At 46.1% G+C, this 27,896-nt stretch overlaps 1 protein-coding gene across 1 annotated transcript; it reads right to left on the reverse strand.

The window, feature by feature from the left end:
• Nucleotides 1-5,028: 5,028 nt before the first annotated feature.
• A1CF (APOBEC1 complementation factor) lies at nucleotides 5,029-27,283 on the reverse strand (the record flags this gene model as incomplete). Its single annotated transcript, XM_082002172.1, is given in 11 exon segments — nucleotides 5,029-5,605; nucleotides 7,921-8,054; nucleotides 8,724-8,860; nucleotides 11,148-11,356; nucleotides 12,830-13,100; nucleotides 14,000-14,097; nucleotides 17,452-17,611; nucleotides 21,790-22,030; nucleotides 23,502-23,632; nucleotides 23,842-23,976; nucleotides 27,185-27,283. Coding segments are annotated over 11 exon segments (1,767 nt in total). The 3' UTR covers nucleotides 5,029-5,453.
• Nucleotides 27,284-27,896: the final 613 nt, after the last annotated feature.

Genomic DNA, 27,896 nt, shown 5'->3' on the forward strand with positions numbered 1-27,896 from the left:
ATGAAAGAGGAGCTGCTTTCTGGTCAGAAATGGGGCTGCATCATGATTCCCAGTATGACGCTCGCTCGCTCTCTACTTGCCGTTTTCCTTACGCTGTGTAAACTCGAATAAATTGCACGGGAGTGTTCCTGTTTTCCTAAAAGAAATACATCAGGAAAAAAGAAACAGGGGTTCATTTTTTCTCGGGCAGCACCGAGATGTTTTATTTGATTGTTTTAGATAATTTTGTTCATGTTATTGCATTACACTAACTGTGGATTTTTTTTTAGTAGTGCTTGTACTGAACATGTTTATGCAAGCAAAATTGAAGTTTTTTGGGGAGTTTTTTGGAACCCTCCCTAATTTTTTTGGCGTCCGGAAAATTCAGCAGTCCCGAGCGCCCCAACGTGAGGAAGGCTGCTGACAGAAGCCCTTTGTTTTATTTGCTCCTTGAGAGCAAGGTGGCTGTCACCGGCCGCGGGCAGGGAGCGACGGACGGCCCTTCCCTCCTCCCTGCACGCCGTTTCGGAGGGTGCCGTGGCTGAATCCAGCAGCCGCTAGGTGCCAGTGCCGTTTTACACGAGGAAAAAGTTGCCGCTGAGCAGAGCCAAAGCCTAGAAAAAATTTTCAGGAATTTGGGCAACTTGCCAGTTGTCAAATCTAGCATTACTCGTCACAGTTGCTCTTCCCTCCCGCCAACCAGTAGCCGTTTGTGCCTTCCGTACGTGCTCGGGCGGCGAGCGGGCGCTCCGCCTTTTTTTTTTTTTTTTTTTCCTTTTTTTTTTTTTATCATGGGACATAAACCAGCATGAGCTTTAGGAACTCGTCCGGGAGGCACGTGTGTCCGCCAGCGGAGCTCCTTCGCAAACCCTGGCCACGCTGTGGCTTCCCTCCTGCACATCGTACCCCTCCCGAGTCACCGACGGCGCGTGGAGCTGCAGAGGAGAGTCTGCTAGATTAGGGTCCGACCCCAGGCACGGGGGGAAAGGGGAGAATCCTTCTGCTGCCTCCGGGCTTCGGCGCAGGCTTTTAGGATCTGTCTGATCCGGCGGTTGTCTGGTGCCGGCTGCCTGTGTCCCACAGAGGATATTTGTGTGCAACAGGTCCAACAGCGGCTGTCTGCTCCTTAACGTCCTCACAGCCGGGGCTGCCGATGCACAAGGTGGGTCTGGAGACCAAGGGACGTCGCTCTTCCAGTGCTTCCCTTAACCAGCCCCAAATCTGGACGGAGAGGCGTTTGAGGTGGCAGGGCATCTTCAGGGAGAGGGCAGCCCACCCCAAGCACCCCTCGAAGGAGAGGGCTTGGTGGGTGCGGGCTGTCTAAGCCCCCCACCAGCACTTAACAAAGCTGAGAATTACAGTTTTAGGTAAGTCCAGGGCTTGGGGGACACACACAATAATTTCCAGCCCTTGAAAGAAAGGAGCTTTCTGTGAACTACCTCTGCGTGGCAGCGTGAGCAGCAGCAGGGCCAGGCTGACCCCAGGCAGCTAGTGAACAGCAGTGATTTGTGGTCCCTGACTGGGACACCATGCTTCAGAGTTGGGTTGGGGTTTTTTTTCCCCCTGAAAGGGAAATTCAGGTAGGTATGTGGAGATGAGATGAGATGAGATGAGATGAGATGAGATGAGATGAGATGAGATGAGATGAGATGAGATGAGATGAGATGAGATGAGATGAGATGAGATGAGATGAGATGAGATGAGACGGTCTATGGGAGACTTAGCTGGGCTGGTGGGAAAAGGGAGCCATGCAAGCTCAAAGGTAAAGCAACTCCCCTTGACAGTCACTGGAGACCTTGTGTCATAAGCTTCTAGGGGGGCTGTCAGTGGGACATCGGAGATAGTTTCCAGGTGGGATGTTTCTGGGTCTATCCAACTCCAAAGGCAGAGTAGCTGTGTGATCCTCAGGCATGTTTTATTCTCACTTTGCACCTCAGATGTGAGGCTCTGTGCTGTGGTGACCACCAGGAAAGGGCTGGGTGAAAGAAGAGAGAAAGAAAATGCTGGTTTTGCCCTACAAGCAGCCAAACGTGTGGCCATCTGCTGATTTTTTTTGGCCATTAATCTTCTCGTCACTTACGGCTCAAACATGTCTTAGACTTGTTCGTGGAGGATGGATATGGTTTTTGGCTTTGTCTTGCTATTTACAAATGGGTAATAATGTTTTTCTAAGTTGGGTTGTGGGTTTGAGATTTCTTGAAAAATCATTCTTGCTCGCCAAATTGGTCGGCCAGCCCCTGCTGAGCAAAGAGGGAATCTCAGTTCTCTGAGAGGGGAGACTTTAAAGCACAAAAGCGAATTCTGTCATTGCCCTGATTTCAAAGAAAATGAAAGCAGGACATCAGGAAAAGCTAATGAGATAAAATAATAGAGCTGGCAGAGCTGTTGCTCTTGCTAAAGCCCAGGACACAGCTGACCTCTTTGTAAGTCTGTAAGAACAATGTCAGGCTATTTTGGCAAAATCTCTTTTAGTTTGGTAAGGAGGCCTTTGGTGGAGTGCTCTGTCCTATCAGTAGCAAGGTACTAGATCTTCCCCCATCTCTTGGGGTCAAGATCTCTCTGGAGAGAGGTCCCAAAGGTGCAAAACCAGAGCTAAGGGTTAATACCCCTTGTATCGGCCACGGAAACGGGAATTGTTATTGCTCAGCCATTTGTCTGTTACTATCTTTCAATTAACAAGTCCTCATCTTCTTAAAACGACCAGAGCTGTAGCTGATGTACCCATCAGCGACCTGGCAACAGGCTCTTCGTCTGGTGGTACCCTTCCCTGGCAGCCCTAAATCGTGTATGGCCCTGTCTGCCTCCTTATTTTTGCATGTTGCCTCTGTTGCTATCAATATTGTCCCCGAGACATCCCCATTGGGATCAGATAAGGTAACACCACTGTAATAAATTTATAGCAAAAGTAATTCCTGCAGTGTTGACAGCTAAATAAATATTGGGCCAAAGGGGTAATGGAAAAAAGCCCTAAACCCTTGGTTTTTTATTTAAAAGAGAAGTATAACACTGCTGACTTTCCGCTGCGTGTGCATGCCGAGTGTCACCCAGGTGCGTTGCCGAGCAGCTTCTGATTTTGTCTGTCTGACCTCAAATCGATCCCTACAGAGGAAAGTGTGCTCTTATTTACCACGCACAGGAAGACCCTTTCAGATGAAACTTGGGGTATAAAAGGACTGAGGCATTCATGTTGGTTTAAAAAGTTTTAATGGTATTTCAAAGTCCAGTTAAAGTCCTTGGATTATTCTAGAATTACAGACTTGCTTCACAGAATTTAATCCTGGTTATAATTTCCTTGTAATGGATGATTGAGATGCCATTTTCACTCCATTCTGTTTAAACATACACGATTGTCCCTCCAGTAAATGGATGGTGTGATTTTTTTGCTACACTTCATAGTGTTAAAACTCTATACAAATATTGTACTACGCGTACAAAAATAAGTGCTTCATGCACACACTTTTTAATACTGCTTCTTGCCCTTTTCTTTGACATCTTTCTGAACTTGTATAAATAGCTGAAAAAGCAGACTAAAGTTACTGAACATGGAAAGTGAGAAACACTTTCTGCCAACGGTAGTCTTTTAGAGAGAGACATGGATATATTACTCGTTGGCGGTCAAACACAGCTTAAAAGACATAGACAGAAGAGAAAATAAAGCCACACTACCTATAACACTCTCGGTTATTTTGCCCTCTGCGAACAGGTTTGTCATTTTCTGTGAAGCCAAGCGTGCCGAAGAGCAGCCGCAGAGGGCTTATAATACCTCTAGCATCGCCCTAATGGGCTACCTTATCAAGAGAAAGGGTGTGATAGTACTGCAAACAGTACAGCTTATGTGGTTTTGTTCCATTCCTAGCGAAATCAAGTCAGCTGAAGCACGAGAATGGAAAACACTTAACTCCCGGTAGCCACCGCCTTGTCACAGACCACCGTGCTTTGTACGGCTTTGGGGATGCGTGGGAAAAGCTCCGCTTGAAAGGGCTTGCACGCCGCCGCATTACGTCATCCAGACTGGATGAAAAATCGGGGGCCAGATCTGTTGGAACGGATGGGCATCGCCAACCCGGCTGTAAGTTCTCCCCCCAAAAGGGTGGTTTTCTTGGTCCTAAACTGAGCAGATTCAAGTTTTCTTAGTGTGCGTTACTGTATAGGATATATTATATAGGATTAACGTGTCTGCTGTAGTTACCTAGCACTGGGCTTCTCCTGTATCTCTAAAGCATCGTTACTCCTGCCTCAATCCAACGGCAAAAAAAAATGGATATCACCCTCCTGCTGTAAAGCAAAGGGTGCTCCCAGCATCCCCAAAGCGTTCAAACGCAGCACCGGTTTGGAGGCTGGTGCTCTCCAAAACAAGGCGCCTTTACTTTTGACGTGAAGCATCTTCCACTAAATTCATTTTTGCAAGAATCGCAGCAGCCGACAGCCTGTTTTAATGTGTAAAGCAGTGTTAACAGCCAGGCAGGGCTCTCTCCATCCTGTCAAAAAGGATCCTGGTATGTGATTTCATTCCCGTAGAGATACCCATTATTATCAGGCCAAGACTGTGAGCTCTTGTGCTCTAACTAAACAGAGAATTGATCGTAATAAATAGTGCTTTTTTGGTCTTCAACCTTAGTAGTTCTAAAGGTTCTCCTATTTTTCACTGAATGTGCCATTGGATGGGAGGTGGAAAAAAATTCTGTTATTTGTTGTTTTGTGACTTCTAGGTATGGCTGGGAAGCAGCAAAGTGAGAGGGAAAACTCTGATGAATGCATTAAAAATTAAATTAGCATTCAAGAGTGTGCAGACTAGGCTGTTAGGCTGGGCAGACACATTTATGATAAATGTCTTTTTTCCTTGGCTGTGCCAGAATGAATTTAAAAGACGCTTGAGATGCTTGAACACATCCCCGGAGAGCTGGTGGCACGGGATGCTCAGAGGCAGTAAGAGGCAAACCAGAGACCTCCGCGCAGCCAAAGGGCAGCCTTTCATTTTACCCCCTGCTCTCCTGGCTCGAGAAATTTTGGGGTCTGTCTGGCTGAAATTTTGGGGTGAACAGAGGAGAACTCCTGCTGCATGGAGGGGCTTGCTGGAGACACCCCATCCTTCCCCAGTCCCACGTCACAACATCCACGGGACCAACTGTTTTCAGCACAGGTCATTGCATGTAAACACACACACAATGGTGTGTATGTATATATACATTTATATATATACCTATGTATATACACACACCCGAGAACCACTCGTTTTCTGGGCTGAGATTCTGTTTTCTAGTGTGAAAATCTGATTTTGAGTGATTTTTTTTTTTTTTTTCTCCTTTCCCCCCTAACATCCTGTTATGAAACTAAAGGACTACAAGAATGAAACTCCAGCTAAAATCTAACTTCGGGTGACAGATTAGTTTAAAATCATGAGGGTGTAAGAATTACCAGACCAAGATTTTTTTCTGCCCTGTGCTCGATTTAAGGGAACTCGGCTAAAGACAGGATTAAAATGCTCCGTAGCCATCGCTGCGTGCAGCGACTGCAAAGGCCGGGTACGCTTCGTACGCTGCATACGTCGCTAAATCTTGTCCCATTGTCACTGCTTGTTTGAGCTGAGTGGCTGTGACAGTCGCGGCTGCGTTAGCAATGGTGTATCCTGCAGGGGAAAGGGGAGAAAAAATGCAGAATAATGAAAAGACCCACCATCACCTGATAGTTTTTGATGGGAAGACTTTGCTGTCGATGGGAATGATGTAGGGAGCAATGAGCTTGCTAATGGGAATAATCTAATTTAATTAAATAGGTCATTTCTGGCATGTTTTTTTCTCCACGTTAAAGGTAATAATAAAAAAAAAAGCTGGAAAGCTAATGCATTTTCTCACCTATTATTTGTTAAACACTTTGCTTGAAAAATGCCCCTCTCTGTTGAATTTTTTTTTTTCTTAGGCTTCGATTATCTCTGAGCTAAGAGGGTGTTAATGGTGCTATGTACACAGCCTCCCACACATGGCATGAGGAGGGCGAGAAAATTAAGTAATATAAGGGAAATCTGGGCAGGTTTCAGAGAGAAAATATGGCTCTGATACACTTCACATTCAAAATACATGCAATTCAGGGCAGCCCTGACAGAGAGGAGGGAAACTCCCTCTATGCAATATTAGGGAGAAAATATTTAGTAAACTGGATGTTTTTTCCCATCAGTTTTTAATGGAAAATGTGGTTTCAACACTTCAAAATTTTCCATGGGAAAATGTTAGCTTTGCTGATTTAAAATGAATCACTGGGAAAACAAACATTGTTTGGGGCTGGTTTGTCTGAAAGCAGGGTAGAGCAGCTTGTCGACCAGACCACAATATTTTGTTGTGAAAGAATCGAGAATTAAGACAAAGCCCAAATTTGGGAAGAGCTGGGGTACCCATTGGCTCTGCTGGACCAGGCTCTGCTGCCAAACTACACTTCCCACAGGCCAAAATCTCTGACGGGCCAGCTGGGCAATGGGATCCACTCAAGGTCAGTCAGAGCCAAGGTCCTCCTGGTGGGAGGAATGGAGATGTTGGGCAACACTGAGAGCACGTTGCCTCGTTGAAGGTGTTACCTTAGGGGAAAACATGAGACATTCGCTGTAAGTTGAGTATTGTGGCCACTCAAAGTATCTTCTTTGCATCAGCAAAGTGAGGTGCAACGTTTCAACTAGGAATTGAGAAATCTGTCATTTAAAGCGTATCTGCCACCATCATAAGAGAAATGAGCTACCTGGGCATAACCCGAGCTGGGCTTCAGCAAGCCCTGATCAAGGACCAGGGTGTGTTGCAAGCAGAAATTTTAACATATGTCAATTTGTTGAGTTTCCAAGACAAATAAATAAGGGTGGATGAAAGAAAAAGGAGAGATCATAATTAAGCAGTAAGTGGAGACTGGATTCAATAAAGGGTCCATTTGGTTTCCACGCTGCGGAAGCCTGCACAGACCCAGACAAATTGATTTTTCTGTGGCTTTTGCGGACTCCTGTGGCAGGAAGATAGATTTTTATTTCTTTTTTTTTAAATCCATCCTTGAGACACTCCAAACAACTCAGTCGTACTGACTAATGCGTTCCTGGTGTGCAGTTTGGCATGAGTCGCTCCGACTACAGCAGAATAACCATCGTGCTAGAAAGCGCAGTAAGTGCAATGCCTGCGAGCTGGGTTCCTGCTCCCAGCCTGTGTTTTCCATGACGACCCAAGTTGTTTTGGGCAGCTGCAAGAGCTATTGAGTATGAATTCCCAAACTGGGAAAAAAACAACCTTCCAGTGGGGGTGTGAGAGCTGGGATCAGATCTTGACTTTCACGGTTGCATCATGTCTTCAGTGGGTGAAATCAAAAGTGTTGGTCCAAGGGGATGCTGGGGGAGGATGGATGGACTGTGAATCAATCAACTGTGCTCCTTTACAGTGAGGAAGGTCTACCCCATCCTGGGTGGCATTGGCCAGACTGCAGCCAGCAGGTCCAGGGAGGAGATTCATCCCAGATGTGGCACTGGGAACGCCACATCTGGGCTCTCCATCCCCTCTGGGGCTCCCAGTTGAAGGGAGGCATCCACAAACTGGAAGGAGTGGTGGGGAGGTGTGTCCCTGGGAGGGAGCCCTTGTCCCAGCTTCCCGGGACACAGCCCCAAGCAACCTGATGTAACTGCATCATTGCCCCTGCTGAGAGCAGGGTCAGACCAGAGGCCCCCAAGACAGTGCCTCCAGCCTGAGTTGCTCTGTGGTATCTACACCGTAATTTGGGTAATCCTGGTGTACAGATAAATTACTCTACAGGCAGTAAAGGTGTCACACACAGAAGTAAGATGAGCCAAAGTAGAGGGATGTGGGGGAATACAGCCAGGTCTGTCCTTGATGGACAAAAACGGGCTCATTCTTGGCATCCACAGAGAAGCGTGCAGGAAAAATAATACACCAGGAGACCTTTGCTGTACAGACCTTCCCATACCTGGAAAAGCTGGTGCTGCAGGAGGTACCTCTGCTCCCTCCGTGGGAATCCCCAGCGTCTGAAGGGTGTATTCTGCTGCATAGGTTTTGGCTTCATCGATGTAGGCACTGAGCTTGGGTGGTGTGAAGGGATGTCTGCGAGTACAGCAAGATGTTAGCGTTTTCATTTTTCTCTAGGACTTTCCTGCAAGAGGTTTTGATCCAATCATAGATGGCATCATCCCACATATCAAATGGAAACATTATTTTACTGTGCCAACGCATTAACAAAAGTACTTTCCTCGTAGGAGCCCGGTTTCTTTGCTGAGCTTAATCAGCCCTGGGTCTCATTTTGGACACAACATCCTTTCAGAGCATGTTGTACATTTTCAGTCCAAAAGAAAGCCTGCTGCAGTCTGGGTTTTTCTTTAAAATACACAGCAAACAATGTTTTAGGTCAGAAATATTTAGAATCATACTTGGAGATGAATGATCAGCATGTTCCTTCAAGCTGCTTTATTTTTCCCACAAGAGTTATCGTATGCTTTGTTTTTGTACTAAAAAGCAGCCTTTTGCCTGATTATTTCTGGCTTTCTGTAATCTTTGCACCACCAGAGAGAGAGCACCAAGCATGGCAGACATCACCATCAGTCTATTTTAGTTTGTGGATGTTTTTCTCCCGTGTGTGTGTGTGTATATATATATATATATATATATATAAAGTAGAGTCCTGTGCGACTGTATTTTGAGGAGAGATGCTAGACAAAATGGCATTAAAAAAAAAAAAAAATCCTAAATCCCAGAAAACCTTGAACAGTTACGTACATGGCGGGGTTCTGGCTGGCAAGGGCAGGGATTGTGATTTTGTATAGGAAGAGCTGTCTTTGGTCTTGGCCGATTGCAGAGTGGAGCTGGTAAACAGGCTGTCCCCAGTTGTTTTTCTGGCAGATCTCTTCTAAGATCTAGAAGGGAGAAAAGGGATTTTGCTCAGGTTAATCGCTGCGCAGTAGCCTTCTCGCCCAGCTCCAGCCCCTGCCCTGGTGAGCTTCCTTCCCTCCAAAGGGTTTTCAGGGCTGTCGTGGCAGCTTCCTCCGGGCTTAGCCAAAAAAATATAAAATAAATGGCAGACAGGATACTACATTCACCTTGAAGTATAAGATTCCTCTAAATGCTTTATACTTTAAAAATTCGTTCAGTGCCTGAAGTTCATTATTACCCCATTAAATCGGACGTCTTTGCCCTTTTGCTGATTAACTGTCTTATTCTGTTGTCGGTGTGGTTTTCTTTGAATTCTCCCCAGAAACTCTATCTGTGCACTTCTTTTTAACAGTGCGAAAGCACTGGGGTTGCATTCATCCTCGCTGCTCTGGTGCCTCCCGAGCTTAGGGGGTTACAGTGCATGAAAAGTCCAGACAGACTGGGCTGTGAGAAAAAAGGCTGTGTTTCCATCCAATTAATTATACGGGCTTCAACAGGCCACTTCTGCTTCTAGTTTGAAAGAGAAATGCTGAACCACGTTGCCCCCGGCCTTAGCACAGCTTATTCCATCGTAATTGGGAATCTCTGTCTGGAAACGCTCTTGCTTTGGCTTTGGTGGCTTTTTTTTTTTAACCCACTGGGTATGTATGTGCTGTCCCAAATGGGGTTGAACACAGCGTGGTGTTCCCATGCCTCCCTGTGAGCGATGCTTAAACCAGTTTGTTGGTTTTTTTTCAAGTAGCTCCACCAGACCTGACACTCAGCTGAGAAGATGATGGGTCTTGGGGCTTTGCAACATTGGCCGTGCTGCCAGCTGGGTTGGACCGGAGACCCCCAGGTGCTTCCAAACTATGTTTTTCTGTGCTCTACCTTATTTAAAATTTATACTTAATTTTTTTTTAATCAAAATGCAAAATTTAAATGTCAGTGCTGCTTTTAATTTTGTAATCATAGCTCCAACTGAAGTTTAGCACTTTGTAAACTAGTTCATTACATTTCTTGACTATGGCAATACTTGCTCCCCGCTGTCCCAACATCTTTATAAGGATGTCGGTTTTATAACATCAACATTTAAATCCTCAGTGAGGCAGATCTACTTACTAACACCGAGCATCCCGGCTAGGCAGCGGGAACAACATCCATCATTCAAAGATGCTGTTGAAACAGTCTCAGGGCAGCAGATAGGAGAGGCTGGGTAAGTTGACAGGTATTAATGAGGCTGTCCTGTTAGTGAGGCTGTTGTGAAGCAAGCTGTAGCTGTTTAAGACCTGCTGTTGTGAAATAGTAGCAATGGGGGGATTAGGGAGCTCAGCTGCTGGGAAAATGTGCCCCAAAAAACTAGTGTTGCAGGTGCCCGGCCCTGTTACTGCGCTATTTGAAATACATGCAGTAGGGGGTTGGCACGGATGGGAAGAGGAAAAAATTAATTTCATCTGCCCTAAGGCAGTGCAGCACCACTCAGACCCATTTCACCCCTCTTACGTGCTGATAAAATAGAGTGAAAGGACTGTGAAAATTTGCAGGGGGGGGAAACTCCACTTTCCAGTTTTCTGGGAGAGAAAAGGATGTTTTCACAGACTTGGGCAAATCAGGTGCTGTGGCAATTGAAAAGTTAAGAGACAAAGATGTGCTTCAAAATTGAGGGTGAAGTTAGTTTCCCATGTTGCGTTGGGTGATGTAAGGGGAAAGGAGTTGATGTAAGAGCGGGAACCTCGGAAACTCGGGGGATTTGTTCAGGGGATTTGTTCAGGGTTTGTTCTCCTCAGCCCTCATTCATCCACCTGGATCCAAGTCCCACATGCACAACCACATCAAAAGCTCCTTGGACAACCAGAGCTTCTGCGCTGGCCTTGGCAGTGCAGGCCGGCAACACCTCTTTCCCCATAAAAGATTTCAAGACATACATTACTTCTCTAGATATGTGCATTGGTTCTTTGGTGCAGCCCCAAGCTCAAACCCATTTTGGGTGAGAATTTGTCTACCCTCGGTGTTTTTATGGAGCAACAACCATAGCTGGATTTCATCTTACACCCATGGGTGTTTACGAAAACTCTCCTCTGAGAGAGAGAAGATGTCGTTCTCCAGTGAGGCGAGTGGGTATTGCAAGATGCAACTAGTAGTATTTTATTTTCTGAATGTCTTTTGAGACACAAGAACAGATTTAGTTGTCTGTCCCCAGTGCAAATTCAAGCAGGAGGCCCTTTTCCCGAAAGCGTTTTGGGTGAAGTTAGACTCTGGCCAGGATACTGACGCTCTTTTTCACGCACGCACCTGAGGAGCAAGTTTGATCCCTTGGGGCTTTAGCGTGACGTGGTTCATCGGCGTGAGCTCCATTCCTGGCAAGAGGTCGTAGAGTTTATCCTCTCCCCTCTTTTCTCCTTTGAGCTGGTATCCGCGCCCCAGGCCCGTGTACGCCAGGTAGCCACGACCTCCCAGTCCTCTAACTCCCGCAGCCCCTACAGGTACATTCATGTAAATTTCTAGGAATGTAAGAAGGCATTAAACTGAATCAAATCACCGGAAAAATTACCCTGATTCTCGCTGAAATGGAAAAGTTAGCCCCACTTGCCGGGTTTGGGAAGAAGATGGGCAGGAGCCCCCCCATAGCCCGTTGCTGGGATAACCCAGGCTCAGCACTGGCGCCTTTTCTTTTTGTGCTTGGATGCTTGGATGGGTGAGATTTTTGGGGGGAGGCCCGGCTTCTTTCTGACCCAGTTTCCATCTTCTCTGGTGAATTTTGATTTCGTGACACCTTTCTAACTGGATTTGTGGTTGAAAGGCAGAGAGGGGACAGCTGGTATGACTTGCTGCCAACCAGTGTAATTTCGTCTTTTTGAAGAATTCAGAGTTTGTACGATCCCTTGCTTATGTGAACAAAAATCCTTTCTTTTCCCCTCCGTTACTCTCCCATGTTTGTTCAAGGAGTCCTACTTGGGAGCCTGGGGAGACTGCAAGGCAAGAGAGGGCTACGGGGTTATCACATCTGCACCTTTCTTAATGCAACCTTCATGGGAACTAGTATCACCTGTGTGGGCAAAAACATGGGGGGCAACACGGGAAATTCCTGTACCCTCCCTAGGGAAGGGGGAAAAATTGGCCAGCCTGGTTCTTACCAGGCCTAATGGGATGCCATGCAGGGTCCCACGCTTCTGTGGGACCTGGCCATGGCTTGGGGACACAAGCTGACTGCCACAGGCATCATCTTTGGAAGGAAGATTGAGTGGGCAGATTCACTTATTTTTTTGCTAGCCCCTAAGCTTACTTCTGCACTTACCAAACGATGCCTGCAATGGTATTTAATAGGGGGGTACCTGAGTGTGGGGATTTGATTTGGTCCCAGGTGCCGTCACCCAGGATCAAAGCTTTCAGAAATACTCTCTTTTCATAGACTGCTTATTATTAGGTTAATGATGCCCCAAAAAAAGGAGTCCATCTCCCAGAACACACAATTAATGGCTTTCTCGATTTCAGCGCTGATTCCCTGCTCTGCATCAGGGTGATGTGACGTCCCTGGGAAATGCTGTGGCTTTGGGTCAGAAAACACCAGGCCTGGTAAAACTTTCCCTGCGACCTTCAAAGCAAAGAGGAAACACAGCAGAGAGCTGAGCTGGCTCTGAAGGGGGGAAAGGAAAATTGTTTTATTTGGTCTTCCCTGCTGGGGCAAAACCAGGAGGATTCGTGGTTTATTTATGCTGGACATAGGGCAATCTGGAAGCTGTTTCAAGCTTGCTCTGGGAAATTTTTTTTTTTTTTTCATGCCCTGCTTATTCTGCCGGAAGATCGCCGTGCCTTTGGGAAGGACAGAGCCCAAAAACTGTGTTTTCCATCCCTCTCTAACAGGGGTCCAGCACCCAGCGCAAAGCAAACGCCCTCAACATGAGCCTAGGGAGCGGCCACCCCAGCCCTGGAGGAGTTGTGTTGCTAGAGGCGAGCATTGGCATGACGGGAGTTACCTCGGATGGACGGGGGCCGGATGATGGTCCTGCTGCTGAGCCCCTTGGTGGCAGGGAAGTGGAGGTTGGGGATAGCCGCGTAGGCTTGGGGTGCATAGAAAACTGGGGCACCCAGGTAGGCGGTAGCAGGGTCGTACACGTGCCCGAAGGTGTAGGTGTATTCTCCTTGCAGCATGGTGCCTCTGCCGCCTGTGCCACGAGTGTATCTGACGTAGCTGTCTTTGTCGACAGGTTTGGCTAACGTCACCTCGATCGGGGACCCATCCAGCACCTTCACAGCAGGGTGGTGGGGAGAGAGCATGGGAGAAGCACAAACGTTAGTCTCCAAAGTGCACAGGGTTTATCCTGTCTAGGGAGGCAGTTTCCCCACATGGTTTGCTAATGGGATGGGAAGATGGAGAAAACCACCCAAAAAAAACCCAAAATCTCCCTCCCACAGGTGGAAAAAGGCACTGGCTGGCTGAAGGCTTTAACGCGTTGAGAGCACCCACCCCTGACCCCTGCCAGGAGAGGCTCCTTAACCAAATTAGCACAGCTGTGAAGCCTTCAAAAGGCTTCTCTTCTCTGCAAAGTAGCATGTAAGTCAGTGAAATTGTACGTGCTCCCAGGGAGAATCACAGTAGCACTAAAAATAGGAGCGGGGTTAACACCTCTTTGGGAACAGCTCTTGCATTACAGCGCTGTGAATTACATGCAGCGTGAGGAGTACTAAATACAGCAACCTCCTTGCAAATCCGCATCTGAATTTGGAGCAGATGTTTTGGGTTGACCTTGTTTGTCCCGGTTTGCCATTCACACGCTGCTCTGAGAGTGTTTTTGTTGGCAGATGTGGAACAAGGATGTGAGTGTGAGCCAAGGGAACCATAACCCCTCGTTTGCTTGTCCTCGTCTTGGCTTTGCTCTGCTTGCCTTTTTTTTTTCTTTCCTGGGGGGTGAACTGCAGACTGAGCTGGGCAAACATTTAGCATGAACCCAAGGAGCAAAAAGCCAGGATGTGTAACATCACGGTGGCTGCAAAACTGATTCAGGAGTATAAAAGCAGCCTGCGAAGAGAAAATAGGACTAACACCTTCAAGACGTTTTTGTAGATAATAAACCAGGCAGCTTTGTTTCAGCTGCGTGTAATGTACTGCACACAAGCCCCACGAGTTAGCATTACAGCAGCTTTACCTTCCCGTTCAAGGCTTTCATGGCTTCAACTGCATCTTCTCTTTTATTGAAGTGCACAAAGGCATAGTCTCTAATTTTCTTTACTCTCTCTACTGCACCTACGGAAAACATTGGAATATTAGTTGGAAATGGGTATTAGTTGGAAAATACAGATCTGAAAGAGTGACTGTGTTGGGTTATGAGCCCTTGGAGAGCAAAGGCTGACCAAGGGTAAAAGAGCAAGAGGACAGTGTCTTCTTACCTTTTAGGATGTATATACTGTGGGAAAATAAATATAAAGGCTGTAGTATTTCAAAGAAAACTAGAAATACTTGCGGTCAGACACCAGTAAGTTTCCCGTTACACTGGCGTGGTTTTCTCCCATCCAAAATGCTCCGTTGGACGCTGCCTTTGGTCTTGTGTCTCCCTTCTGTGACAGACCACCAAGACCCAGATGGCTGAGCAGGACATGGAACAGACCAGGATTTGGTGAGCTACAGGTAACATCACCACGTGATCACCATAGCATCGTAGAATAGTTTGGGTTGGGACCTTTAATGGTTTCGTATGAGCGTCGTACGCGCTACTTGGAGGCAGCGTCCAGAGAGCTGACACTTCTGACATAGAACAAGGAGGCTCTCTCTTCTCAAGCATGGGGACAGGCTGATGGGGCAGCAGGTCTGCGGACAAGGTCTGGCCCTAGGAAACAGCCTTCTCCCATGTGGTTCCCCCCAGGGATGCCCCAATTCGCCTGGGCACGGCCCCGATCGGCCTGCTGCAGCTGCGGCATTGGCCCAGTTGGGAGCGGGGTTGGGCTGGAGACGCCCACCCTGGTGCCTCCAGCCTGAATCTTTCTACACTTCTGTGATTACCCACAAAAATTCAAATGTAAATGGCTTCTTGTTCTTCTCTTCTATGTCCATCCTCTACCACTTTCCCTTGCCAGCTGCTCTGCTGCCGGGAACTTCTTGGCAATGAGATACTCAGCACTAAGAAGTTAGTCTCCGAAATAACCACACCGGTCCTATTCCCCGCGGTCACAAACCTCAGATATCTGCCTTTTCTTCTCTAACTGTTCATCTTCCCCACTCCTGTGGGCTGGGAAGCACATCGTCAACCAGCCCAGCCACCAAGGCCGTCACACCCTCAAACACATCCTTCAGAAGTACAGCTAAGGGATGCTGAGCGGCTCTTCCGATGGCTTCTTACCCTGCAAAGCTGAACAGGTGTGCAGGGAAGTGTCCTGCTGCTGCAAAAAGCACTTGCTTAAGTAACTGCAGGAGAAAATACGTTTCTCTGGAGTTCAGGGGGAGTCATTAGGAGCTGCAGCGGGCTAAATGAAGCCTGTCCCAGCCTATAACCTGAGCAGCCTGCACGTCGTCAAAATGGCTCCAGAACGGTAAGTAGCACTCTGTGTCCTATGGGGCCAGAGGGTGATTTTCTAAGCCCGAAGTTATAGGAGCTATATGCCAATGCCTTGTTTACAAGTCAAGGCTTTAATGAACTCTCTGTGCTTTGAAACTCCCCCTTTGCCTCCTTCAGAGCCCTCTGCGTTACTGATCCTCGCCTGAGCCAAAAACCTTGCTCTTCCCTGCTTCGGCCTCTGCTGGGGCAGAGCAATGTGCTACCCACCCTCCGGTCATCTCCATGGAGAGACCGTCCCTGTGACCTTACGGGGGCAATATTGTCCCCTTTGGAACAGTTGGAGAGCACACCCTTCCTGCTGGAAACTCTGCCAGGGATGAGGGTTTTGCCAAAATCCCTAGGGAGGGAGGACAGGGCTTTTCTGAGAAGTGATGCATATCTCTACGGAAGCCACCAGGCACCGAATTTGGCACAGGTTTAAGGGGTGATACTTGTACCATTTTACAACTTGAGATGCATAAGCAGCGTTCCTGGTAGCATCTATGGAGCCCGTAGCGGTGTGGTAAATCGCTCTTTCATGGGGACCTCTGGATTGTAACTCCTCCGGTTAGGGCCATTTTTTATTGGATGACTTGTTATTGTCAAAACAGCTTCTTAATGCCCTGGATCAAACGTGCACTTGAGACAAGCGATGTTGAAATGCGGCGCAGTGAGCCAGGCAGATAACCAAGGGGGGGAAGTGGATCATTTCAGATCCTTGCTGACCTTTTGATTGTAATCTCACTATTACTTAAACTGCATTTGCTCTCCCCGAAGCTCAGGTTTTACTGCTCTGATACACGTGTTTTAAAAAGGCATCCCTGATGTTACCCACAAGCTATCCATTCAAAAAAAAGGTAATTTCCAGCATGAGAAGTAAAATGATAAAATGATGAAGGGAAAACTACAGATTATAAAGATCGTCTTTTGTTGTACTAGAGAACTCGCCTTGGGAGCAAAGCAGATGACTGTTACTAAACTGTCAAAAGGGGCAAAAACCTCTTCCTGGGGAGTGTGAACAATTTAATGTTCAGAAGTAAAACTGGGTAAACAAAAGGAAGAGACAGTTAAGAGGCTGGGATGATATATATTTAACTCAGGGGTAAAATGGGATCTCTAACAGCTTGATGGTGGCTAAAAGTATTAGACAGGAACATTAGAAGGACATAAAAGACTCATAAAGAAACCCCATAAAGACTTTTGCACTGCAGCCTAGTACAAAAAAAGAAATGTATAGAGCAGAAATGAAAAGTTAGTGAAGGAAAAATGAAGCTCTGTAGTGTATTTTAAAAAATGAATAGGAGGAAGTTAACAGGAATGAGATGAAAGGCGATTTCTTGTTGCCAAGCGTAAGTTACTACTGCCTAACGGACTGTGTGGCTTGGAGAGCTGCAGAAATGGGTTATTTTTACTTTGTTGTTTTTGGGTGGAATTTCCTAAAGCTGGAGAAGTAAAATCTCCTTTGAAAGCCAGCAGGATTTTTATTCCCAACAAACCTACTTGCTTTTTGAAAAATCTTACCCTAAGTGCCATGAAGGAATACTGTCATATTCTGTGTTAAATTATAAGCACTGATTATTCACAAATTTACAGAAGAATGTGGGGGTTTTTTTATAAAAATGATAGAACTCAGAATTTAGATAGATTAGATAAAAAGCATTTGTATTAAATCGTCCTTTTACCATCGTCCCTTGCCATAGAAAAAGAATGCTGAAATCACCCAGCTGTTTCACTCTCTCTTTTTAAGGAAGACTGAAATGATTGAAAATAATTTTTATGACACAGGCATCCCCATGCAGCATTTTGGATCTCTTCCAGTTGACAATCATCCTAAAAAGGTTAGTAGTGTTGTTAGCTGGAAATCAAGCAGCCCTTAATGGAATGACATGATGTGCATGTTGGGTGGGAGCCTTCAGCTTAATGATGATTTTTGTGGCATTACACATGAACATTTTACAGTGGAAAAACAGTTATTTTTATCTCTTCCTTTGGCATTTTATGAATGGAGAAAGGTTTCCATTTGCAGTAGCAGTACTTATTTAGGAGCTAGTGTGTCAATGTGTTCCCACCTGGTCTGATGTTGTTGAATTCCTTTTCTATGGTCTCTTCAGTGGTTGAGAGCATGAGGTTCCTCACGTAGAGGATTTTTACTGATGACATGGTGTCTTCATCCACCTCCACTTCTGGTTCTGCCCAGTCAACGGCGATAGGGTGTCCCCACAGCTGGATCCTTCCTTTAGAGGGATTGGCATGGTCAGTGTCAGACAGGATTTGGTTCCTCTTGCTTCCGCTCAGAGACTGTTTCACATGCAGTATGAACAGCAGAATAGGCCATTTCTACAAACGGGGCTGAAATAAGCCTTTCTAGCTCAAAGCACAGCTGCTTCGTTAACTCATTTCCAAAAGCAGATGGCCACACTTTTCAGTGTGCTCCCACTAATACCTTAGATTCCTGCAGAAATGCAGTGTCCAGAATTAAAGAAGTGAAAATACGGCATGATTCATGAATGTCCTCGTTCCCTGGAGTGTTCTCTAAAGGGAAATGTTTTAATGAACTTATAAAAATCCCCCTTTGGCTGCAAATGTTTCATTCCTTAGATAATTGGAAAGGGATCCAGAAGTCCCAACCAGATGAAATGAAACAGTAAGAGCAAGGATGTCTCTGTGTGCAAGTATTTGAAGTTGTACGGTCCCTGTTGGGTGAAGCTGCAGCAGTAGTAGAAAGGAAGGACGCAGAAAGTAACAAGGCATAAAACCGAGCGTGGGTGTGGAGGAGAAGCACATGGGCTCTGTTAACGCTGGATCGAGCTGCTGAGGGCCAGGGAATTAAAAGAGCAAATAAAGAGGCAGTTAAAAGTGATGTTGTCACTGTGTTATCATGCTGAGGTCCATAACCATTTGCGTTGAGTCACCTAATCTGTTAAGTAATTGATTAGTCAATTAGTGATGTTTAGTATGCCATGAAAGCTGACTGCCATGGCCTTGTCTCGAAGATGTATGAATCGCAGTGATGAGCAGCAGGAGAGCGGGTGAGGCAGAGTTACCTCTACATAGTGATGGTTTCATAGAATCACAAAATCATTTAGGTTGGAAAAGACCTTTAAGATCATCAAGTCCAACTGTAAACCTAACACTGCCAAGTCCACCGTTAAACCATGTTGCTGAACACCACATCTACATGGCTTTTAAATCCCTCCAGGGATGGTGACTCCACCACTTCCCTGGGCAGCCTGTTCCAGTGTTTGACAACCCTTTCGGTGAAGAAATTTCTCCTAATATCTAGCCTAACCTCCCCCTGGCACAACTTGAGGCCATTTCCTCTCGTCCTATCGCTGGTTACTTGGGAGAAGTAACAACACCCACCTCACCACAACCCCCTTTCAGGTAGCTGTAGAGAGCGATGAGGGCTCCCCTCAGCCTCCTCTTCTCCAGACTGAACACCCCCAGTTCCCTCAGACACTCCTCATCAGACTTGTGCTCCAGACCCTTCACCAGCTCCGTTGCCCTTCTCTGGACACGCTCCAGCACCTCAATGTCCTTCTTGTAGTGAGGGGCTCAAAACTGAACACAGGATTCGAGGTGCGGCCTCACCAGTGCCCAGTACAGGGGCACGATCCCTGCCTGGCTCCTGCTGGCCACACTATTACTTGATGGTCTTAAAGGTCTTTTCCAACCTTAATGATTTCTGATACAGGCCAGGACGCTGTTGGCCTTCTTGGCCACCTGGGCACGCTGCTGGCTCATGTTCAACCAGCATCCCCAGGTCCCTTTCTGCCAGGCAGCTCTCCAGCCACCCCTCCCCAAGCCTGTAACGTTCCATGGGGTTGTTGTGGCTGAAGTGCAGGACCCTGCACTTGGCCTTGTTAAACCTCATACAGTTGACCTCTGCCCATCGATCCAACCTGTCCAGATCCCTCTGCAGAGCCCTCCTACCCTCCAGCACATGAACACTCCCACCCACCTTGGTGTTGTCTGTGAACTTACTGAGGGAACACTTGATACCCTTGTCCAGATCAGTGATAGACATATTAAATGAAGATATAAAATGTCTTCTCTAGACAGCAATGATACCTCTTTCCTCCTCTTTTGTTCCCTGTCCCTTCTGCACATCTTGCAGGGAGATCTTCTTCCCTTTCTCCTCAAAAGTCATTGAAATCTGGCCACTCACTAAGATCCAGTGCCCTGAATTCTGTGACCAACTTTTTATCTGGCAATTTTAATCAGCCCAACAGCTAGTTCTTTATGTGTACAGTAAGGGACCATTTTCCATCTTAGTGGCATGGTAAGCGCTAGATATTCCCTCCAAATAATGAAATAAAATGTCTGCCTCTTCTGCAAATGTGTAAGAGTAAGTGAGTCTGTGTTCTTTCTTTCTTTCTCTCTCTCTGATCTTTAGGACATGAAGATTGGGTCCTCCGAGGCCTTAGCCATGCTAAAACCTGGAAGAAACCCAGGGATGCCTATGCAGGTAGAGGGAAAATGAGAATCCTGCAAAACATTTTTTGAGAGATCTAAAAAAAGCCATCCTATCTTGCATCTCTGCTTGGATACGCCATGTAAGATAGGGTGGAACCTCCAAAATAGAGGAAAATTAGAGGGTGAGGGTAGAATTTGGACACCGGTTTTTCTATAACAGAAGTGACAATTAAGAAACAAAACAGAACGGGGCTGCTCCCTGCTAGGAAGGCTCATGAATGAGCTGGGGTTTGTTGAGTGAGGTTGGGCTGATGTTCAGCTTTCAGCACTGCCCCGTCTGACCCAGGCTTAGTGACCAGAAATAGAGAGATGGCTGCTGATGGCAGCCAGCTGAAATGAAAGGCCATGTTCCCCTTTCCGAATTGCCATTTTCTGTTCAACAGTGGAAATAAGGACCTTGTTGACTTGCAGCAAGAAGCTAAGCTTTGTGCCTGCATTAGCTTCTTGCTAAAACCCAGTCTTCCTCCACCCTCTTGTTTAACCAGGAGATAGGACAAAGTTTTCATAAAAAGCATCTTCCTTTTTGACCATTTCTGTCTCTTCTACAGAGCTCCCTGAAAGACCAGCAAGGTTCAGAGTAAAGGAAGTGTCTTGATAATGATATTCAATCTCACCTTCATCCAATGCATTAGCCAGAGACACATTCAGTTCTGGCTTGAAACTTTTTCCAAGTTCCTCCCGTATGCTTGCAACATCAGAAGACTCTGGCTCTGGCTCAGGCCTTTGAAATTCCCCAAACTGTTTACCGAGATGTCCCTAAATTGGAAATCACTAGCGCATTGCACACGTCTGTTCAGGGCTATGTGCTTGTTCCCATCTGTGTCTGCCTTTGCTCAGGATTTCAAGTGCTCTGCTCCCTCAAGGCTGCTGTCAGCCGCTGTAGCTGCGCCTGCTCCTTCCTTCGGTCTCGATATAGAAACCATGAAAAAGTTGTGCTGAAGCACAGAGCAACTGAATGTGCTCCCACAATCAGGGAGATGCAAAACTGATGCAGAAAATGCAGAATAAAAGGAAAAATAGTCAGTGTGAGATATCCCACAATAGCTAAGTGTACTCGGCGCTCGAAATCAGGCTCATTTTTTTACAATTGAAAAAAAGGATTTGAATGACTTGTGGTGTTTCACAGGCTGTCACGTAGAAAGGGTGAAAGAAGGCTGGTGGGTTGTGAGCAGAAGGTTTGTTGCATTCTTTCCCCAGCAAATGATCTGAGTTCGACAAAGCAGTGCAGGAGATGCCGAGCATAAGAAAGCATGAGAAAATTGGTGAAATCACTGCAAATGCCCTTAACGTTTAAGTGACTCCTTCATCTAACGCCCACCAAACCTCTCTCTACTTCACAATGGTCTTTGAATGTCCTCAACACTGAATTACATAGACTTATCCTTTATATTTTTGAAATCCTAAAGCAATTCCTCATTTGAAGTTTTCTTCCCACATGGAAAATATGAATTTTCAGGAACATCCTTAGTACATTCTCAAGGCTGAATATATTCTTGGATGCTTTCCTAGGCGATTCTCTCCAAGAGGCCATAAATGAGGCTATATTTTATATATAACCCAGGGTAACCACAGGACAATACATACCCTACAACAGAGCTGTATGGATACATCTAAGTCCATCTAGCTGGATTTTTAATATTTATCAAGCTCCTAAACGAAGAGCATGGATAATGAGCATGGTGCTACATCAGGATCTGTAGTGAATTGCCCACCCTGCACCTCAGAGCCAGGGTGACTCCATCAGCCAGCCATGGTGTATTAGGGTCCCTCCTGGCGCTGAGTGTCTCTAGCAGCCAGGAGGCCAAAACCAAGCAGCCTTCGCTTCCTTGGGTACGTGGGTCCTCTGGAGACTTCAGTCTGACTGCAGAGCAAGACATACATAGATGACTACTGAGATGGAGCTGTCCCTACCACCATCACCATCTGTACTAACCTGGGAGCAATTTCCTCCTGGCCATTGCTGCTGCCCGATGGCTTTCATATTCCACAAAAGCAAAACCCCGGTTTTTGGTTTTATCGGCTGCACTAGGGTAGACAATGACGTCCACGACTCCGTCCGTGACTTTCTTCATCTCTGCTAAAATTTCCTCCCTCTTCTTTGTTTTGGGGATCCCTCCCACAAAGAGGCGGCAGTTGTCCACGCTGGCACAGACTCCGAGGAGACGCCCATTCCTGCATGTAAACAACATTGCTGCTTTGTCAGGAATCAGGATCAGCTCCCAAAGAGAGAAAAAAATTAAAATAAAGCCCCCCTCTTGTCCCAAAACGCAAGGTCAAACACAAGGCCTCCTGCTCCTGTGGCATGTGTTGCTTGAGACATTCAGGTGGTCTTGCTCAATGCAAGATCTAATGTGAAGGCTGCCACTGCTAAATTTGACATCAAAGTAAGGCAGCACAGTTGAAATGAGAGATTTGAGATCACAGAGAAACCAAAGCTGAATTTTGCTTTTGCCTCCCGCGATTTTCCCTTTTTCTATTTGCAAAAACAGCTGCTACCAGGCAACTGTACCTACCACCCATGGTCACAGTAGTGATTCTTGTGTTGCCACCAGTATAAGCCGGGATTCATTGTGTTCCCCAGTAGCTTCCCAGTCACCATTGGGCCTCATGACTGAGCTTTAGGGGAAAGAAAACCCCTTGTCATGGGGAGACACCATTTGGGGACTTACTGATGCCAACTGTTGTGCAGACCCCAAAGTAAAAATTTCCTTACATGCACTTTGCTCACCTCTTCATGATCCAAGCACCTCTTGCAGGTCTTGGGAATTAAAAATGTCTTTAGAGGAGTCTTTGGAACAAGGGAAGTAAGCAGAGGAGGTGGAGGTGAATGAAGTCTGATCTTTAAGACCCTCCAGCCTCTGATACAAATTATGTTTCCAAGCTCTTCCCATGTGCCCTGTGACCTGCTCATCCTTAAGGTTGCTAAAAAAGCAATTCACAACTCATCTTTTTTCTTCTTTTTTTTTAAATGAAAGCCATAAAATCACCAGAATGGTTTATCTCTCAGTGCTTCTAAGCAAAGGCATCTACTCATCCCATTTTGAACTGGAAAAAAACATTAAATGCGGTTGAAATCAAAACATAACGTCTTGGTGGGACCATATGTTGTTGATTTCTGGGTGTTTTGTTCCCAATTTTTAGTCACAAACATGAGGTCCTTTTCTGTTCCTATCTATCAGGAAATGTCACTGTTTTGCCCATTGGTTTCCATCACATTTATTTCACCATTTTTTGCAATCGCTCTGTCTCCCAGAACATATCTGCAGTATAGCTCATGAGAGAGACTGCGGATAGGAACAAATCAACAAAAAACAGCCCAGAGGGGAACTTGAAATAGATAGCAATGGTTAGGCAAAAGGTAATTTGATCCAAAGCAAAATATTTTTTTCAATGTTCTGGTAGATTTTTTTTTTGGTAAGAAAGAAATTTCCTGCAAAAGATTTTTGGCTCTAATGAATCCTACGTATTCTTTGTACTACGGCATAAAGCAATGACTGCACAGGGAGACAAGAAGTGACTTCTTCTTAAAGCTTAGCTATTTAAATACCCTTCCTCTCGGCTGCAAGGGAAAATACACTGTACATAACAAAATAGATTAATATATATGATTTAAAGTTGATGTGAAGGTGTTTGCCATGCTTACCTAATTTCATAATTATTGAGTTGCTTTATTGCATTCTTCGCCTCCTGTTTATTTGAGAAGGTCACAAAGGCGTAGCCCCTGTTGTTGCCGTTAAAATCCATCATCATTCTCATTTCATAGATTTTGCCAATCTGCAAATAGAAAGCAAAGTAATTCTGAAAGAGAGGTTTGTCAGCAGGGTGGGAGGGGTTTAAACAAGAGCGGGTGCTTCCTTGACTATATCACATCAGAACTCCACCAAGTCAAGCATAGTCTGGGCCAAATCATCTTCAGTTCAGCCTTGAAACGCAGCTTTGATCATCGGTAACCTGCAGTACAACTACCCACCATAAAGTCTTACTTTTTCACACAGTGGTATAAGTTCATCTTCAAAGAGGTCTCGGGGCAGTTTCCCAATAAAGATCTCACACCCCCTCTCTGGCGGAGGACCGTCCCAGCCAGGTGGTGGGCCTCCGTATTTCCTCTGCCCATTTTCCTGCCACAGAGAAAAATAAAACGATGGTTTAAATGTAGATTTAAAATGTGGATGTAACCAACCCCTTCTCAGGTAATGACACTTTAAACATGCTCTGTTACCAGTGGGCTGGAAGCAGACGCCCTCCTTCCCTGCAAGGAGCAACTCTTTGCAGGCTCATCAGAGATAGCACAGTGTGCGTTGGCTTCCCACACTGCCATATCTATTGAAAGGCTTTGATATCCCCCTTAGTGTGCTGGTGATGTACTGGGAAAGGTTCTGGTCTGTACCTAGCTGAGTTTTGCTAAGGAACATGCAGCAGTGCATGATCTGCAACTCAATTGCTTTAGATGTCCAAGATGGACACAGTCAAATACCTCCTTGAAAAATGGAGGTCTTCTTGGCTATGGGAGGTGAGTCTCCGTGGACTGTGTGTTAGTTCTGGGCTGTGTAATATAACACTTGCAAAATTTATAACTTGTCATGATTCTTCACCCAATCATAAACATTTATTAGCAATGATGTTACCTCTTATTTTAGTAATTGATGGAGAGCTTCCAATACAGACCAAAGGAAAAATACTGGATCATGTTTGAAAGCAGAAGGACTTTCCAAAAGCAGAAGGCATCTGGACCTCAGAAAATGCTAACACAGGAGGAAAACCGGGGATTAAGGTAGAAATTTGGAGAGAGGTGGACAGAGAGAAAGGGGCCAGCCAGGGAGCCCAAGGCATCGTTGCCAGTAGGTGATACTGAAGCTGCTCAATGCACTTGAAAAAAGATGTTTGTGCCAGCAGTTGGGCTTGGCAAAGAGGTAGCAACACCTGGCACAAGGTGTGGTGAGGACCTGGGCCTGGAGATGGGCATGGAAGGATGGTGCACCCCAACGCCCACCCCTTCCTGCACCCAGAGGCGGTGAAGCGCTTTCTCTAACTGTGCCGAGGATTTCAGAGGGAGCTCAGCAGGGGAGGAGGTCTGGGCAGGGGATGACAGAAGCAACCCCACAGAGGGGACAGAGGAGGGCCGTCGATGTGGGGAGACCATGCAACGGGCAAAAGATGATGCCTGCCTACCCAGGAGTTTCTTTAGGCAGGGAACAAATCTTGGCCCAAAATAATATACAAAGATGGCAAGACCAGCCAATATTTCCTCTTTTTGCTATGTTTTTGCTAGGTGAGTGTGTTTCTGTTCTCCTCTCCTATTTTTAATCATCTTTCCTGTATTTCTCATCTTCCTTCCTTCCTTCCTTCCTTCCTGCCTTCTTTCCTTCCTTCCTTCCTTCCTGAGGATCTGGGACTCCGGTCATTTTTCTATTTTTGGCTCCCTGATAATTTCTGTAGTCATTTCTCACTCTGGGATTATTCCAGGCAAGTAAATGCTTGTACAGCTGGCTTGAGAGGAAGGCCTAAAGTGCGTAAGCAAACAGGGATCCTTACAGGAAAATAAGAATATATATCACAAGCTCTTTCAGTTTTCCTGAGCCTCTAACAGGCCCAGAACTACCCACGCTCATTCCTGTTTTGCAAATGTTTTCAGCATAGAGATGGAGTCATGGGGACATTGGAATTCATGAGTGAATTCTTACAGCAAATCTAACAGGAAGACCGTGATGCTTCAGGCTGTTTTTCTGCCCCCAGTTTTGCTGAACTGAGCACGTTGCTGGCATGGGATTTTTCTGTCTCTCGAGCTATTTGTTAGGTGAAGACAAAAAGTGATGGTTGTGGTTTGTGTTGTGGTCATCCGCGATTTTCACTGGTGTGCCAGCTGGAGGAAGAAGCTGATCACCTGGAGGAATGCTGAGCTCATCAATAATGGTCTGAAATGGCCAGAGGAGTCTTACTGTCCCACTTTACACCAAGTGAGAGACAATCAATCAAACAGTTCGGGGTTTTTTTTTCATTTTGTCAATGTATGTGGAAGCTGGCGTGTGAGGAGGCACTGCAAGACATAAAGCCTTCTCTCAATGCGCAGTAGCTTCGCTTGTGGCTTGAAGGCAGCATTGCAACAATCTCGCCTTGGCAAAGTGTCTGGCGGGAAGAAGGACTTCATTGTCCCCTTCACAAAGATGAGTGAGCCTCGTGTGCGTTGGAGAAGTGGTGTTTGGCTGCACCGATAGATAGGTTGGAAGAAAAGCTCAGAGAGACACGGAAAAGGAGGAATTGGGGGGGGCGGGGAATAAAATGGCAAGCTTGGAATGGAAAAGGTAGAAAGAAGATATTGGGGGGGTGTTGGGGCTGGCGGTTGAACTCTGTGGTCGAGCAATGAGATATAGCCAGATGTGACAGTATGAAAAACTGAAGACCAGGATAAAGAAAGCCACAGTAAATATAAGACATAAGGAAGTTATTTATCTTCTGGGTCAGGTACAGCAGAAAGCCTCCTCAAGGGCAACAAACCCAACTGCTGGCCTGGTTCTGGGGCGCACACAGGATTAAGGGCCATAGGAAAAAGCTTTTTCCCAGGAGTCTCAGTTTTTGCTTTGGGCTGTTGTGCCCTCTAGTGCTACATGAAGCAAGGCAAAGTTCAAGGCAGCCACCTGCCTAAAATTCCCTATTTTCAGTCACTTCTTCCAAGATGCAAGGTTGGTCATATTAGTACCCAGCGCTTTTGAAAAATTAGCTTGTTTTGGTCATGCTAACAGAGAAAGACTTCTGCAGATGACTTCTGAAGGACATGCCCAGTCTCCACCTGGCCTAACCAGAGGAGGCTTTGCACTTGGAGATCTTGAAGACTAAACTGGGAGCAAACCTTTGGTGTTGGGGCAGGTAAAGCACCTGCCTCACAGGCACTTGTATGTGTGCAGGGATCTGTACAAAAGGCGGATCTGGAGGTGACGTGTTGGACATCCTGCAGCCAAGTCTGGACCTACGCTCTTCTGAAACTTTGCCTAGTGGGTTTTCTTTGCTATGCTACCACTGCAGCCATGGCTTTGAGACAGCAATCATAACCTTTCCCAACATTTAGCAATGCTCAGGGTTTTTTTCCACCCTTATCATAATTTGGCATCGTGCAAAGAATTCCTGGAGGAGCAAGATCCCGCTTCATAAAAAGACAGCATCTACCACACGTAGGTATGTGCAGCACATATGTTAGAGAAAGACAGAGAGGAGAAGAAATGAGCAAGGAGCACTTCATGCGTAAAGATTCGCTGCTCAAGTCCCTGATGCAAGGTATCACTTCGGGATGAAGCCAGACTCTGCGCACAAAAGGACGTGACCGTGAGTTCCTACCTGGATCAAATTATATCCCGTTCGCTGAATTAATGCACGGAGGGCAGCTTCTTTCTGTGTGCCGGTCAATCCATCCCCGGATTTGTGATTTGATTCCATTGTGAGTGATTATCAGCAAAAAATCAGGTTAATTAGGGGTGCTCACTGCAATCAAATTTAAGATAAATTAAATAAATTAATATGGCTAGGAGGAGAAAGTCCACCCTCCTGAGAAAGTTAACAGGATCATTCTTCCTAAATCACTCATTCTGCGATAAAAACAAAACACCACAGACCATGGAAAAAGCAAAAACATCCCCCTCTGACATGTTGCATGAAAATAAACAGCATTTAAACCCACAGTCAGATTTTTGGACAGTACTCCAGTGAGACGCAGTGGGATATTGTAGCACATCGGTGCACGTGTCTTGGGAGAGAAACACGTCAGATGCCTCATCCTGCGCTGACTACACGGTGATGAGTCCTTCATGCCATTGCATCTCATTGATGCTGGAAAGGGAACCCCATGCAAGCCATGTCCAGTGCTTTATAAACAACACCTAGGTCCAGATTTGGCCTATTTTTAAAAATCAAGAACATGGGAGAAGTTCAGATCTGTATCTAGGTTCAGGGCTGGGACAACCTTGGGTTCAGATGTTTTGATTCAGAGCTGTAATTTTAGATCATGTCTACTTAAAGATGGGGTTTTTTTCAAGTTTTGGGTTTGGGTTGA

The sequence above is a fragment of the Phaethon aethereus genome, assembly GCF_964289735.1.
Source record: "Phaethon aethereus genome assembly, chromosome: 7".
NCBI lineage: Eukaryota > Metazoa > Chordata > Aves > Phaethontiformes > Phaethontidae > Phaethon > Phaethon aethereus.